The 14,842-nt window shown below is 35.7% G+C and overlaps 5 protein-coding genes across 5 annotated transcripts; 2 read left to right on the top strand and 3 right to left on the bottom strand.

Moving 5' to 3' along the window:
* Nucleotides 1-187: 187 nt before the first annotated feature.
* Nucleotides 188-3,493, top strand: C9374_002571 (uncharacterized protein; the record flags this gene model as incomplete). The annotated part of the gene is made up of 2 exons (XM_044692004.1): nucleotides 188-1,994; nucleotides 2,067-3,493. The coding sequence occupies 2 exons, from the start codon at nucleotides 188-190 to the stop codon at nucleotides 3,491-3,493; spliced, it is 3,234 nt and encodes a 1,077-aa protein (XP_044550118.1).
* An 895-nt stretch (nucleotides 3,494-4,388) lies between these two features.
* On the bottom strand, nucleotides 4,389-5,111 carry C9374_002570 (uncharacterized protein; the record flags this gene model as incomplete). The annotated part of the gene is made up of 1 exon (XM_044692003.1): nucleotides 4,389-5,111. One exon carries the CDS (start codon nucleotides 5,109-5,111, stop codon nucleotides 4,389-4,391), a length of 723 nt encoding a protein of 240 aa, XP_044550117.1.
* Nucleotides 5,112-6,431: 1,320 nt separating this feature from the next.
* C9374_002569 (uncharacterized protein) lies at nucleotides 6,432-8,138 on the bottom strand (the record flags this gene model as incomplete). Its single annotated transcript, XM_044692001.1, has 1 exon — nucleotides 6,432-8,138. The coding sequence occupies one exon, from the start codon at nucleotides 8,136-8,138 to the stop codon at nucleotides 6,432-6,434; it is 1,707 nt and encodes a 568-aa protein (XP_044550116.1).
* Nucleotides 8,139-8,475: 337 nt separating this feature from the next.
* On the bottom strand, nucleotides 8,476-11,149 carry C9374_002568 (uncharacterized protein; the record flags this gene model as incomplete). Its single annotated transcript, XM_044692000.1, has 2 exons — nucleotides 8,476-10,123; nucleotides 11,079-11,149. The coding sequence occupies 2 exons, from the start codon at nucleotides 11,147-11,149 to the stop codon at nucleotides 8,476-8,478; spliced, it is 1,719 nt and encodes a 572-aa protein (XP_044550115.1).
* A 504-nt stretch (nucleotides 11,150-11,653) lies between these two features.
* C9374_002567 (uncharacterized protein) lies at nucleotides 11,654-14,582 on the top strand (the record flags this gene model as incomplete). The annotated part of the gene is made up of 4 exons (XM_044691999.1): nucleotides 11,654-12,175; nucleotides 12,251-12,469; nucleotides 12,604-13,036; nucleotides 13,084-14,582. The coding sequence occupies 4 exons, from the start codon at nucleotides 11,654-11,656 to the stop codon at nucleotides 14,580-14,582; spliced, it is 2,673 nt and encodes an 890-aa protein (XP_044550114.1).
* Between the last annotated feature and the right edge of the window lie 260 nt (nucleotides 14,583-14,842).

The following is a 14,842-nucleotide window of genomic DNA, read 5'->3' as shown; positions in this document are numbered from 1 at the left end:
CTTGTTGGACTTGGAATTTCGAATAGAGTTGAACTTTTGGGTGTTACATTGGAGTTAGAAGAACGATTCCATTGTATTTCCTTGGATCGTGGTAAACCTTATCCAACAACATTTATTACAGGAAAGATGATATTTAACGGCTGTTGCTGTTGATTGTATTCTTCCGTATGATTCATATCCGAAAAAAATGTTTACCTCCAATCAAGAGGACGTTTTTCCTCCAACCCCCACTCGGAAAGGTGCTGCGGGAAGTATTAACTCTAGTTCCAATCATCATCATGGACAAACATTGAAAAAATCAATTTCGTTGGATTCCATTCAATTGACGTCTTCATCCTCTTCGGAGAGTGATTCCGATCGTGAGGAACATGTCGTCTCATGGTCGTTAAATCCGACCAACAGTAATAAGGGATCACCAAGAAGAAGAAATGGAGGAGAAAATTTAGAGGATTTTGTACGGAGTAGTAACAGTGGCATGAACAATAATAGAATTCCAAGTGTCGATTCTTCAAGTGATACGTTATCAATGTATGGAGGAGGTGTACCACTCTATTTACCTGCAACTTCAACGGAAAGCGATCGAAGAGAATTGAAATATTTGAAATACAAACGGAGATATAAATCACCAAAACCCAATGAAGTGAGAAACAAGACAACAGATCAATTGATTCGTTTGGGTTACTCGATGCGAAAGGAGAATATCAAACGTTCTATTAAGGAGATTGCAAAACATCCTGGAAAAACCATTGAAAATATTCAAGCAAAGAACGTGAAAAAGTCTCTCATTTCCTTTATCAAATATTTACCACATATCATTATTTACTTTTTTGTGATTATTATTTATTTTCGAGACGTCATTTTGAATTATTTCCGATTTTCGCAGTGGCCATCTATTATTTTCATTCCATTCATGTTGGTGATTGGAATTCAAATTCATGCATGGGTCATTTGGTTCAAAGAAGTTTTGAATATTGTCATATTTTATAATTTAATTTCGTTTGCAATTTTGGGATGTGCAATACTGTACTTTGGTGACTGGATTTTAGTACATTTATTTCCCAAATACACGGCTCAAGCTCTTGACGGACACATTTTAGAAACAACGCTTACCAAGTTTTATTCTGTTCCAGTAACGCACAGTTTTGACATTCCAATGTTTAGTTTAATGCCCTTCTATAACAAAACAACTCCTATTTATTTAAAAAAGCTTAGACAGAAAGCGGAAATGACCGGTTACGTCTCGTATGCCATTGAGTCACAAAATAACACATCCGTCGAAGAAAAGGACGAATTACTCGACGATAAGGATTTAAAACGGCTCAAAAGAAAGCTCCTCTACGATAAGCAACATCAATATCCTTTTGATTTATTCCGCAAAATTGGAAAATTAGTGACCATTAAAAAGAAAGGTAGACTATCAATCAGTGACGAAGAAATGTTGGAACGAATTGCCAAGCTGGCAGAACGAGGAATGCGAGATTTGGATGACACTGATTACGGTAGCGATCTCATGAAACAAATTACTCCCTACAGAGATTGGTTTCCAATTCACAAAAATTGTCGTGTCACTTTATATCACGATGCACACAACTCGTTCAATGGCAGAAACGCCTTCGAAGACATGTACGACGCCATTGAAAATGCCAAACAGCTGGTCTACATCACAGGATGGTCCATCAATCCTCATATCCGTTTGAAACGAGACGCTCTTGAAGATTCCAAGGAAGCGCGAACTCTTGGACAATTACTTATTGATAAGGCCAATGAAGGTGTTGCTGTAAATATCATTCTATGGAATGAAACAGGAAGTACCATCTCTTCAAACATGGATACCAACGATGGAGAGACTATTCAATATTTCCAAAATACTCGAGTGGTCGCTGTTCTTTCACGACGATCAGGATATACCGGACTCATCTTTTCACACCATCAAAAAACCTTAATTTGTGACAAATTTATTCCAGAAAAGAACAAGAGAACGGTCATAGCTTTTAGTAAGTTTCCAAGTATCATGTTACAGCATTGGGTTTAACACATGTAAATTTGTCACGATTCACAAAACATAGTTGGAGGACTTGACTTGACCAAAGGACGCTACGACACACCAGCTCACCCTCTATTCTCAACTCTGGATACTTATCATAAAGATGAAGTTTACTCGTCTCGCCCGCTCGAAGTGAAACATTTAGGACCACGACAACCTTGGCATGATATTCATTGTTTGGTGGAAGGAAAAGTTGCATTTGACATTCTACAGAATTTCGAAGAACGATGGACTTCTCAACTTGGGGTCTCATTGCCTAAACGTCCACCGACCTATGCTGAAAATTTTAAGGAAAACTCGTGGTGTGTACAAGTTTTTAGATCGTGTGACTCTGACTCGATAAGACCTTTCGCCAACAGTTTTACCGTGTTTCCAAGAATTCAAGAAGCATACATTAGTTTGATTCAAAGATCCAAGAGGTTTATTTATATTGAAAATCAATACTTTTGTGGATCGAGTTTTTTATGGGAGAATCGATTGGATGCTCAATCATTGAATAATAGAATACCTTTTGAAATTCTTGAAAAGATTCATGAGAAAATTCAAAGTGGAGAACCGTTTACAGTGTTTATTGTTATTGTAAGTAGGAGTATTGCTTGTGTTCTTGTGAATCAAGAAATAATTTATTTTTCTATAGCCATTGTTGTAAGTATTTCCCAGCGTTTAAGGTTATTTCATGATGACAAAATGATTACCATTTGTAATGATCCAATAATCAATGCCTTTGACTATAGCCCTGATGGATTTAATTCGCCAGAGAATCAATTTCAACAAGAACAAATTTTCTTCACCTATTCAACGATTAAAAGCATGTACAAGGTTATTGGTGAGATGATTGAAAAAACACAAATGAAGAGTTATAGACCTACCGATTTCTTAAAATTCTTTTGTTTGGGACAACGAGAAGAATGTGAAAACTTGCAAGAAAAACTTGAGACCGTGACCAAACATTCACCACAATACAAAATGCTCAAAGCACAAAGAAGTATGATTTACGTGCACTCGAAAATGGCCATTTTCGATGATGAATATATTTTAGTGGGCTCTGCCAACATTAATGAGAGAAGTTTGGCTGGTGACCGAGATACTGAAATTTGTATTGGGGCTTTTCAACCACGAGAAGACTCCTCCAACGAATCTGAAGCTTGTGAAATTAAGAAATTTAGAAAAAATTTATTTTGTGAACATTTGGGACGAAATTCTGAATGTAATGATTGGGAGGATCCGCTTGATTTGTTCACACAACGTAAAATTGATGAAATTGCAGAAATTAATTGGGAAAGTTTTACAGCCGAGGAATTTACACCCATGCATTCACACTTGATGCATTATCCAGTACTAGTTGAAAATGATGGAACTGTGAAGCCGAGAACCAAATACTTCCCAGATACGAGAGGAAGAGTAGAAGGAGTGAAGAATTGGTTATCTCCTGATATCTTAACGCAATAGAATCGTAGTTTTATTAAAAGTATTTGGATCATTGCAAGAGGTAAGGAGGGCAGAAGTGTTTGTGCGCATCGGACGAACCTTGTTGTAAATAATCCATTAAAAAAAATTAAGCTCACACGAACACTTCTTTCACTGATGAAATATCATATCGAATATTGTACTGCCTGAGGTTTGTATTCGTGTTTGTAACCGACGACGTTTTTTTTCAAAACAACAATCATCATCAAGGATACGCCTCTCGCTTCCGTAACGCCAAAACATACATTGAAAAGCATGTTCCTGGTGCGGTAGTAGAGGGTAACACCAAGACCAAAGCACCAAGAACCGGTGCCTTCGAAATCACTGATGAGAATGGCACTCTTTACTTTTCCAAATTGGAGACCGGAAACCATATCACCGAACAAGATTTGGAAAAGATTGTTGAAAAGATGAAGCAATAAGTTTCATCTTTGTGATGTTGCATTGTGAGATCGTGATTGATTTGATGTCATTGAACGTTTTTATTGGACCATTTGACGTGTCTCTAAATGCACATCCAACAATACTCTTCGAGTTCATTATGATTTTGAGGAAGGTGTGAATGACAAGGGGAGGTAGTCTGGTATAATGACGATCCTGTAACCTTGAATGATCAGAGTCTGCATCCTATTTAGATCAACTCTGAGGGGTTCTGGAACTGAAAGATCAGGTATCGCCCGGCGTTGTTTGTCATTCTTTCAAAATAAATTGAATGAATTCCCAAAAACGATTTTTGTTTTTACTGAAAGTGTTTAATTCAAAGCAACATCAAGGCATTCAATGATCGAATAGCAAAACGTCACCTGTCGTGATCTAAAGAAAATATTTATTTTTCACTACTTCATTGCCTATCTTAATGCTCGTCGTATCTCAGACTTTAAGCCACTATAAATTCATTCTCCAGAAAATTCACAAATGTTGGCTCCAATTCAAACCTAAACACACGAGACAATCTCACTATTTCTTCATGAATATTCTGTTTTGTTTCTGGATGAATGAGGTCACTGAATGTTTCTAAAAACTTCATTTGTCGTGTTTGATTTAACAAACTTGGGTTTTGTTCTTGACTGGTTGGCCCCATTATTTTCATTAAGGATGGAGTCGATGAGTGATTACCGCTCGGGTAAGCTAAATTCGCTGCTACCCAATCAACAATCAACTCTGTGACATATTTGAGTGGCATTTTCATAGGTTTGACTTTTCCAGTCGAAGTATCCACACTAATCCAATACTCCAAATGGTGTGGATTTCTGTTTTGATGATACAGGAATCCATATTCTTCTTCTTGGTGATCATCTTGGTTGTTAACCTGTTCTTTTGTCATCATTTTGGAATTAAAATTCATTTGAGCTTGAAGAAGCTTTTTTGTTTTCTTGAAATATCCACGCCATTCGCTTGGTGTAAATTTCGACCAATCATGAACCAGTAATTGTATCCATGACAAACCCATTTGATATCCAACAGTGGCAATGATCAACTTGTGATAAATAATTGTGCTAAAGAGCACATAATGGACATGAACATGAAACGGAAGCAATTGTTTGATCAATCCCGAAATGAGTTCGTGCAAGAAGGCGCCAACGAACAGCAGTTGTCGCATTTTTTTTGAATTTCTTGATACATGAAATTGTAAATAGGATTCAACAACCTCCTAAACGTCATGAGTGCGAAGAGTGTCCTTCTAATGTCTTTGACATTATGTGTGTGATTGGAAATTCCCTTCACAACATATGCAACCATTTCTTGATTTCTTCGAGTGGTGTCATCTAAGATGAATGATCACTACTAAATTTCCATAACGCGAAAATTGCTTTATCCATCTGTTTCGATCCATCCATTCTGAGTCGATGGTTGTAATGACGTCGTATATGGTCGGATGGTATCTCAAAATTAACGACGAGCTATTTCTCATCATTCGGTGGCATGTCCATGGTTCATGTGGTTGAGACCAGAATTCGAGGGAATTGCGTGGATCAGCGAGAAATTGTTGAACACTTTCCGAGTCATGATCATTTTGTGTTGAAAATACTGCAAATCTAGTAGTTCGTGTTCTTAAAAATTCACAAATTCATTGTTGAACTATTTCTTGAGTGTTAATACCAAACACTACGATGTTGTGATGTTGTAATAAATCACACAAATCATGCACAACATCCAACTTGACTTCCACTGAATGGCATGATATTTTGAATTGCTTGATATCCATAAATTATACACTTCGTCGCTCAATAACTATATAGTTTTTCATAAACTTTTTCACAATATTAGAAATTTGAGGATCTGAAAAAGGCGAGCTTGATGAAGTCGATCAACATCATTTGATGAAATTTGGCATTTTGTGGTAGGAGTTTCAATCAAATTATCGTTAACTTGAAAACTGGAAAGATTATCACTATTTGACTAACGAAAACAAGTATTGATTTGCAATAGTTGTACCAAGTGAGAAAACTATTATCCATTGTGGAGGGCCTGGACAAATTCTCAAGCTTTGATCAAACTTCACCAGCATTGAATTGGTCTTGAGCTCTGTCAAGAACACGTTACAACAGGATGGCTCGCTCCAGCCTCAACAAACAGCAAAAAGACCATGTCCATAATTATTGTTCATTGAAGACTAATAATTAAGCATACGACTGTCATTTCTTGAACATGCAAGAAGAGAATACTTTTTGAAACGTATCACAAGTTCAACCGATTCGACAAACATTATCTGATGGAAACAGATCATTGATCTTTGTTTGAAATTGACAAACAAACCACCAGAAATTGGTGGATGAAGATCAATTACATATTGGCGAGTTGTAAATGGAATAACACTTGTCGAAAATGATTAAGTTTTTACAAAATCATTGTTTTGGATCATGCAGCCAGTTTGAAAATTGAGTTGGATATGATGTCAATGCGTAGGAAGAAAATTATTCTATCTCCAATTAATACACAATTTCACATGTTTTTCTTTGGCCATCTTTGTAATCTCATCCTTAACATATAGTGGGACCGTTTTCTTTTTAGTATATATTGTAAGCCTTTCTATTGATTTAATTTGAAGTGCAAACTTAATGCCATTGCTGTTGATGTTAGACCTCCATAATGTGAGATCATGAATACGAAGATTTCCATTTGAAAGAAGTTCCATAGCTTTGTCTGTTACTTGATCGAGTTCGAGTTGCAATGTGTGCGGTAAATATGTTGTAGCAAAAATACCTATACCATCACTGGGTATTTTACTAGCTAAACAAAGATTCTTTAGATTTCTTAATTTTCCTTTTGCAAAATATTTTAGGTCAGTATTACTAATTTGGTAATTAATTAAAGAAAGATCTGTAAGAGTTTCCATCATAAATAAATATTTTGCTCCTTCAGAACTAACATTCCGAATACCAACATGTAAAGTCGTCAGGTGTTTCAATTTAGTAATGTGCTTGACACTTGATCCGATATTACATTCTGTTATATCGAGAGTAGTCAGAGTTGAAAATTTATCACAAAATAATTCAAGTGAATTCGTGTCAATATTTCCATCAAATACTATAAAAGTCTTTAAATCGTCTATAATATCACATATGTTCACAATATGACTGCTGTTGCAATAGGGTAGAGTTAGATGCTGTGTATTATAGGAAGTAAGATAATGCAAAACATGATCAGTAATCTGATATTTAGTGCTTTCAGAAGCTTGGTAATAGAAGCTATTAAAAGTGGATAAATGAATTTTTAGTTTGTGGAGTGATGGAATTTTGTCAATTAAGGAAAACTGAGATCCATTTTGTGAAAACAAGGCAAATCTTTCAGTAATGAATAATTTTAGAGTATAAAATTGAATTCCACTATTAAGTATTCTTTTTAAGCTCATTATGTCCAAATCAATGTCTATAAATTCAAGGCTTTGCAATTTTGGAAATCTTGAAGAGTCGAAATTGTTAATTCTTACGATTTCCATGGAGTAATGTGGATCTGTGAGTTCAAGTGAAAGCACTTTCAAATTTGAAAGACATACGTTGGGCTGAAATAAATTATTGATACCCTTACTTGTGAATCGATGGCTTGATATGATTAATGATTCTAGTTTTTCTGATAACGGAGTTTGTAAAATTATTTTGATCAACTTGTCACCGTTGCAATTATTGTAGGTAAGTTTTAAGGATTTTAGGGAAGGAAAATGTTTTGAGATAGCTTTTACGTCATTCGAAGATAGTTTAACCCCGGTTACATTGAGTTCTGTTAACGATGCATTGGAAATGAATTGAATAGCTGATACATATCGTAATGTCAATGTTGATATTTTAGTCGATGTAAATATAGAGTAAAGATGAGATTTGTTAATTGTGAAGTGCTCGATATACACTTTGTCGAACAATAAGAACACATCTCCGAATTTGGTTGGCAGTTTTTGTTTAGATAAATCAAACAACTCGAATACTAGTCGAAAAGTAATATCATGCCGAGAGGACTTGACAATACGTCTCCATGATGAACAAACTCCAGCAAATCTAATAACGTCATTTTGATTTAAATACGGAATAATGTGGTAACTGATGACGTTTGCATCAATGATCGAATGGTTGTGGTTGTTTTCAGCCACTTCAAGATTCTCTTTGACAGGGAAGAAATAGCGAAACAAATTCATTTTTTTTCCATAATGTCAGTCGAAGCGGAGTAACTGGCCCGTGTCAAGTTTTGATGATGATCCATATGTTATCAAGAACTAAACACCACAATTCTTCATCTTCTACCAACGTTTTAAATCCACTTTTAACACCGGAATGCAAAGAAGAAGTATCTGCTTTGTCAATAGTTTTCAAGTACTTTCCACGAAAGAGAGATCAGACACAGAATTTGTTACACAAGTTTTGTATTACTTTTCCAGGTGGTTTGGAAATGCAAGCGATGCAATTTAAAATGGTCAAGGAAGGAAAAGGGAAAAGTGATCCATCAAATTATAATTAAGTAGTAGATTCATTCATTCACTCAGCTAATACTTTTCTTGTCTTGGATTCAAAATACTTTTTCAGCTCCAATTTAGGGTAAATGGTATTTTCTTTTTTACACACCACAAAGTCCTCTCCTCTCTCAATAATCTCTACCGAATGATTACCATGAATTGAAATTGTAAATTTGTGTTGAGCTTGGCTATTTAAAGGTCGTTTGAGGTCTTTGAGAAGTTTTTCAGGGAAAATTGAGGTTAAAGGTGTAACATGCTCTTTCAACACATCGAAAGCAGTTTTTCCTGCCTTATTTCTCGTGATTTGAAGATGTAGTCCCTTATTTAACATGAAACCAACTATTGGCATTAATGATTCAGTTTTTTTTCTCAATAAACGTTTCACAATAAAATGTGACAAGTCATCTCCTTCCTCAAATTCTTCGTCTAATTCTCCTCGTTTCTTCAATTCTGGAAATTCTGTTCGATTCAAACGAAATTCAAGAACCTCTTGATTTTGATGCTTTTTCAAAAAAGTTTGTACTGAAACCAATACCAATTGCTTGGGATTTGGTTGGTCTTGTGTTTGTTGTTTGTTAATATATTCGAATCCTATTGGGAAAAGATCTTCCTTTAAAACCTCAAATTGTGGATAGGATACGAAATTAGTGATGAACGCAAAGATATGCATTAATCGATTCCAACCAAAATGATCAAAATATGCCAAGTAATCAAAACTAGGTAGTATTTGGTTTGTAAGTAATTCTCGGTGAATTTCCAATAAACTGTTTGTCAAAGTATGAAGAAGAATCACATTGTCCTTGTCATTACAGGTCACACATTCACGTAAATCATTTCTAACTGAGAATAATCGTGTTTTGTAGTGACACCAATGTTTTCCGTTTTCATCCCTTGCATCAATATTCGGATAATGTTGTGATTGAGCTGTTGCGTTAGTAAACTTGAGTAATATTCTTGATGGAGTCCATTTAAGCCCGTGGCATTCTTTCATCCTGTTTTTTAAACTTGCACAATGATAATTCGGGTGGTACGTTAAAGTGAATGAAATTTCTTCGTGTCTGAATGAATGTTGTAGCACATCAATCATAAATGGTGTCACACCGAAATGATTGGGTTCATGAAGAAGTTTTGATATAGCCTCTTCTTCCAAGTTTAACGCTGATTTTTCTGTGGTTAATAATGCTATTCTGAAAAAGTAGCAATAGTGTAGTATGTTGTTTCCATACATATCTTTTAAATAAGGATCGACTTGTAGATTATTGAATATGGTTTGAATTGAGGACTTCAACGAAATATATTGTAGAGGAAATGGAATACCAAATTTTTCTGTCTCTTCACTGTGGTCGTTGAAACCTTTGTTTAACGAACTGTTTTCAAGTTGATAAGAACCAGAAATATTTTGGTTCTTGGTAAAATCATATCCTTGAATATGTGTTTTTACAAAATCAATCATAAAATCTGAAAGCACATAGAGTAGTGAACATCCATAATGACCAATGTAAACACCATATTGATCAATCAATAATTTCAATAGTTCTAAATTCTGGTTATCGCTCATTGAGTTTAAAAATTGAATGCTTAAATTTGGCATTATATCTTTTGGATCTAGAATACCATATTGTTCCACAATTTTGAGTTGCTCAACAGAGTTAATGCTCAACCGCTGATCACTATGCCCTTGTACTTGTGTTTTATGTGAGCTAACACGGCTATTGTGTCACAAAATTCATTATTTATCGAATTAAATTCGAATGACTCGTTGCTCGCAATGCTCCAAGCATATGAAAAGTAGTCTTCATCAATTGTGAAATGGTCAATCAAATAACGGGCTTCATTAAACTTGAAAGCCTTTAGAAGAATCAGAATATAAGGCTCAACTCTAAGATACTGTTTCGGAAACTTTTTCACTACTGAACAAATGGTTTGTACAATCGCATCAATTTTTTTTGCGTATCCAGAACGCCAAACATCCCTAACAATATTTAGCGGCAATGACCACGAGCTCAAACCTGCTCTCTCAACAAAGTTCGCTGTAACGTTTTCCGGTAGAGTCTCAAGAACATTAATGTTAACACCAAGCATGTGCAGAGTCAAATACTTTAGCTTGGGAAATAAATAAAAAGGAAATCGTATAGGTGGCACATCAGGAGACAGCACACAATTTTTCCCGGTCTCAGAAAAAACCCCTACATGTTCTACATTGTGAAAGCATGCTTTTCTTCGCTTTATAAACCTTTCCAAATAACCTATCCATCTAGAGTGATCCAAAATCCTAAATTTTTGTTTGTTGTTTTGGAAAACAGAAAAATCATACCACTTCTTCGTCCATAACTGGTAAGCATATGTTGTTTCGCATTCAAACCCTCTTTTTACAGAAGGGTAATTGGCGCTTGCAACATCAATGCAAGCATATCGAAATTGTATTGTCAAAGGTGTATATGATGCAATCATTTTAGCGAAAATAGAACAAGTCAACGAAAGAGGCCCCAGCTCCGACAAGTCATGAAGCTCCTTTTCAAAATCCACACAATATGGAGTTCGGAGTAAAAAATCAATTTCATGTTTTTGAATGGAATATAACTCAGATAGGGATCTCTGCAAATATCTTTGATAAAATCCAAATACCTGAAAATATGATGATGAAACACTTCACGAGGTAACTGCAAGATGTTGGTGGTTGGTTTCGTTTTGCTCATTTTTTTTTGTTCAGTTTCACCTTCTTTGATGATCATTTTGAAATTCAAAGGTTGTTGATGAAAAAGAATGGACTGTTTCGAATTGACCAAGAGGTTTGTTTATCTTTGAAAATGTAATGGCGTTCTGTTGAATATTATTAACAGATAAAAAAGGTGCGGTATCCTTATCCGTTCATAACCCAACTTTTAAAAAAAATTTCTCTTTCAGTTCAGACTGGGTGATCCGAACGTGCCATCACACATAGAACTGGTCTGAGTTTTCATCATTATATACACGAATATTACCTATTATTTATTTCTTTTGGAAGGATTGAAATTGAATTATCATTCACCTCTCATCAATTCATAATTACCAATGATGATAGCAACATCGAATATTCGGCCATCGGATGATGACGCTGCTACGAGATCATTAAAAACCAACTCGGTATCTTTCTCGGAACCACTGATACAAAGAATGATAATGGCCAAGAAGTAGACTTGTCCAATGAAGGAACTATGGTCATGTTAGACGAAACTGAAAAGCCTTCAACACTATCCACTTTACCAAACAACAAGCCAATTTTGAAATCTTCTTCGCAACTACTCACCCAACGAAAGAAGAGTAAGAAGGAAGAATTGTCCACAGTTTCCTATTCTTCGAATGCAAAAAGTTTACACACAATGGATGTGCTCCGATTATTGAGAGAGTCATCCGATGTGGAAAATAGAATTCGAAAAAATCATAGAATTTTGGAGAGAACTTCGTTTTTTGGTGGTTTTTCTGAAATGGAATTTGTTTGGACCTTTTTAACTGTTTTAGGAGTTTTGGGAGGAATGATTGGATTTTGTTTGGACACTTTGGTAGACTATATCTTTATTGGAAGAGATTCAATGATAGAAGGGATGGTTGGTGCATCTCCTTCATTGAAAATGTTTGTCTGGATTTTATATAACTTGGCATTTGTGATTTTTTCAGTATTACTGACACTATGGGTCTCTCCAATTGCTGAAGGAAGTGGAATCCCTTCTGTGAAAGCTATTTTGGTAAGTTTAAATATTGTGATCAATTAATGTTGTATATTAATGTATTTAACTGGATATTTCCATGTAAATACACAGACTGGTGTGGATAGCTTGAAGGAACCGCTTAGTTTTAAAAATCTCTTGATAAAAGTTATAGGAGTACCGTGTGTGGTGGGATCAGGATTGTTTTCTGGAAAAGTGGGTGGTATGATTGCCATTGGTGCAGCTCTAGCAGACAACCTTTTGAAACTGAAACCTTTTCGTGCCATGAGAAAGAATAAGACTCTTCGTGTACAATTAATTGGTTGTGGATGTGTAAGTATTATCAGTGACATTCCGCAAAAAAGAATGACCAATGACACTTTTTGAACTTGTTATCATCGTTACTCACTTCATGACTTATTTGCTGGCTTAATCATTCTACACTTTGTCACAATTGCCATGAACAGGCTCTTGGAGTTGGAGCAGTTTTTGGAACACCTGCCGGTGGTGTCTTGTTTGCACTGGAAGCAGTCGGAACGTACTATAGCTTGCGTAACTACTTGAAGAATTTTTATGTAGCACTCATTGCTGCCTATGTCTCACGTCTTTTGCACTCCTGGCACGAATATTCAATTTTACTAGTGCCTGTTTATAATGTTAATTTGGATGTACCATCATTCACTGTGATGGACTTCCTTTCTCTTGGATTTTTAGGAATTGTTATGGGACTTTTAGGAGTGTTGTTTACATTTTTGAATGAGAAATTGTTATGGCTTCGAAACAAAATTGGTCGAAGATATTTCCTCTTCTTTAGAAGAAAACATTTCAACATGGAAGACCAAAGAGCAAGCTCAGATTCCTCAAATATCCGCTTACCTTTGTTCAAACTCAATTTTTATGGTCCGTCATCATTTGCATAATTACATCCATATTGATTTATCCAACAGTGATTGGAAAATTCATGTCACTCTCCCCAGGAACACTCATTGAAGACTTGATGTTGAACAAGCCCTTACTAAAAGAAAACGGAGCCCAAGGAGAATGGATTCCTGCAGCACTCTCTGATAAAATCAGTGAGGCCAGTATGGACACAATGCCTTTCGAGTACTATGCTGAAGTATTCAAGAATTTGGCGCTTTTCATTCTCGTTCGTGTGATTCTTACGCCACTCTCTGTCTCGTTACCACTTCCAACATGTATCTATGTCACATTACTGATTATGGGTGCAGGTATTGGAAGATTTTGGGGAGAATTGCTGGCCTTTGCACTTCCCGATGGATGGTCAGCCATTGCTGATACAGAAAAGGCCTATTCTTATATTCGCCCAGGAGCCTACGCACTCGTTGGTGGTTTGGCACTTTCTGCAAGCGCCACACAAGCATTCAGTACTGTCTTTATGTTTTTAGAAATTGCTGGAATGGGTGTTCACTGGCCTGCATGTTTGGCTAGCTTGGTTGCTGTGAAAATTTCAAGAGCCCTTTACTACTCTGCCTATGACGCTCAAATTAAGCTGAGAGGATGGCCAGCTCTATTAGAAACAAAAACTGACAGCGAAGACATGAAAGTTAGAGATATTATGACCAATGTGGAGAAGATGATTATTTTGGAGGAAAAAACGACTTTTAACGAGTTGGAAGAAATATTCGAATCGAAAGATACCATCCCTAAGACTTTCCCAGTTGTTAACACGAAAAAGGATTTAGTATTACTTGGTGTTGTGAGCGTCATTCAATTGAGAACACTATACGACACAAAGAAGGAAGAATTAGCTTCAATAATTCTTCAATTAGAAGCACAAAGGCAAAAGGAGCTGCAAAAAGCGAACCATCAAAACAACAACAGCACTGCTGTGGTCACTGAACAACAAGTGCCTTCATCATCTACGACCATAGATTTTGATAATTTACCCGAATTATCTCTTGACGAGATCAAACAAGGTATTGGCAAGCCTGTGACCACTTCAAACTACTTTTATGACATTTTCGATGAATTTATCGGATTTAAGGATTATGTTGGACAAGCTGAAAATATCGAACAAGCTCATGAAGAAGAAGAGGGCAATGAAATTTTCCAAAAAATTGAACAAATGACAGGTATCGATGCATTGAACAAGACTCCCTTGATGGATGAGCAAGGAAATACTGTCAGCAGCTCTCAATCCGTAGATAGCATTGAACTAGAAGAATCTGCACCTGAAATGGAAGCCGTTCAAGAAAAGAAGAAACAACCCATCCGATTAGATTATGACACTTGTCAAATTAGCATTGCTGAAGATACACCTGCTATTATTGCTCACTTGTTGTTCTCTCAACTGAGATTAGATGACGTATTTGTGTTGTGGAATGGTAGAGTCATTGGTCAACTGCATCGTGAAGTATTAATTAAGGGTATTTCTGAAAAGAAGAATTTATTCTCAAAAATTTCAGAAATGAAAAAGACCAAGTAGTAATATGGAATTAATATTTTGAATTTAAATTATATTATTGAATGCAATACAACTTTTATTATTCTTACTAGAACAGACTAAATTTAGTGATACGAACTACATGGATGATCATATGATAGATTGAACAAGAACGACGCTTCATTCACAATGGAAATCAAACGCCTTTTGTGGTTTTGCATAATATGACAAGATCAGTTGGAACTTGTTGTTCGAAATATCTTACTTTTAAATCCAATTGAATCTTGAAAAAGCCCTATGAC

The sequence above is a fragment of the Naegleria lovaniensis genome, assembly GCF_003324165.1.
Source record: "Naegleria lovaniensis strain ATCC 30569 chromosome Unknown tig016, whole genome shotgun sequence".
Taxonomy (NCBI): Eukaryota; Heterolobosea; class Eutetramitea; order Acrasida; family Naegleriidae; genus Naegleria; species Naegleria lovaniensis.
This window is presented reverse-complemented; position numbering and strand designations above follow the sequence as displayed.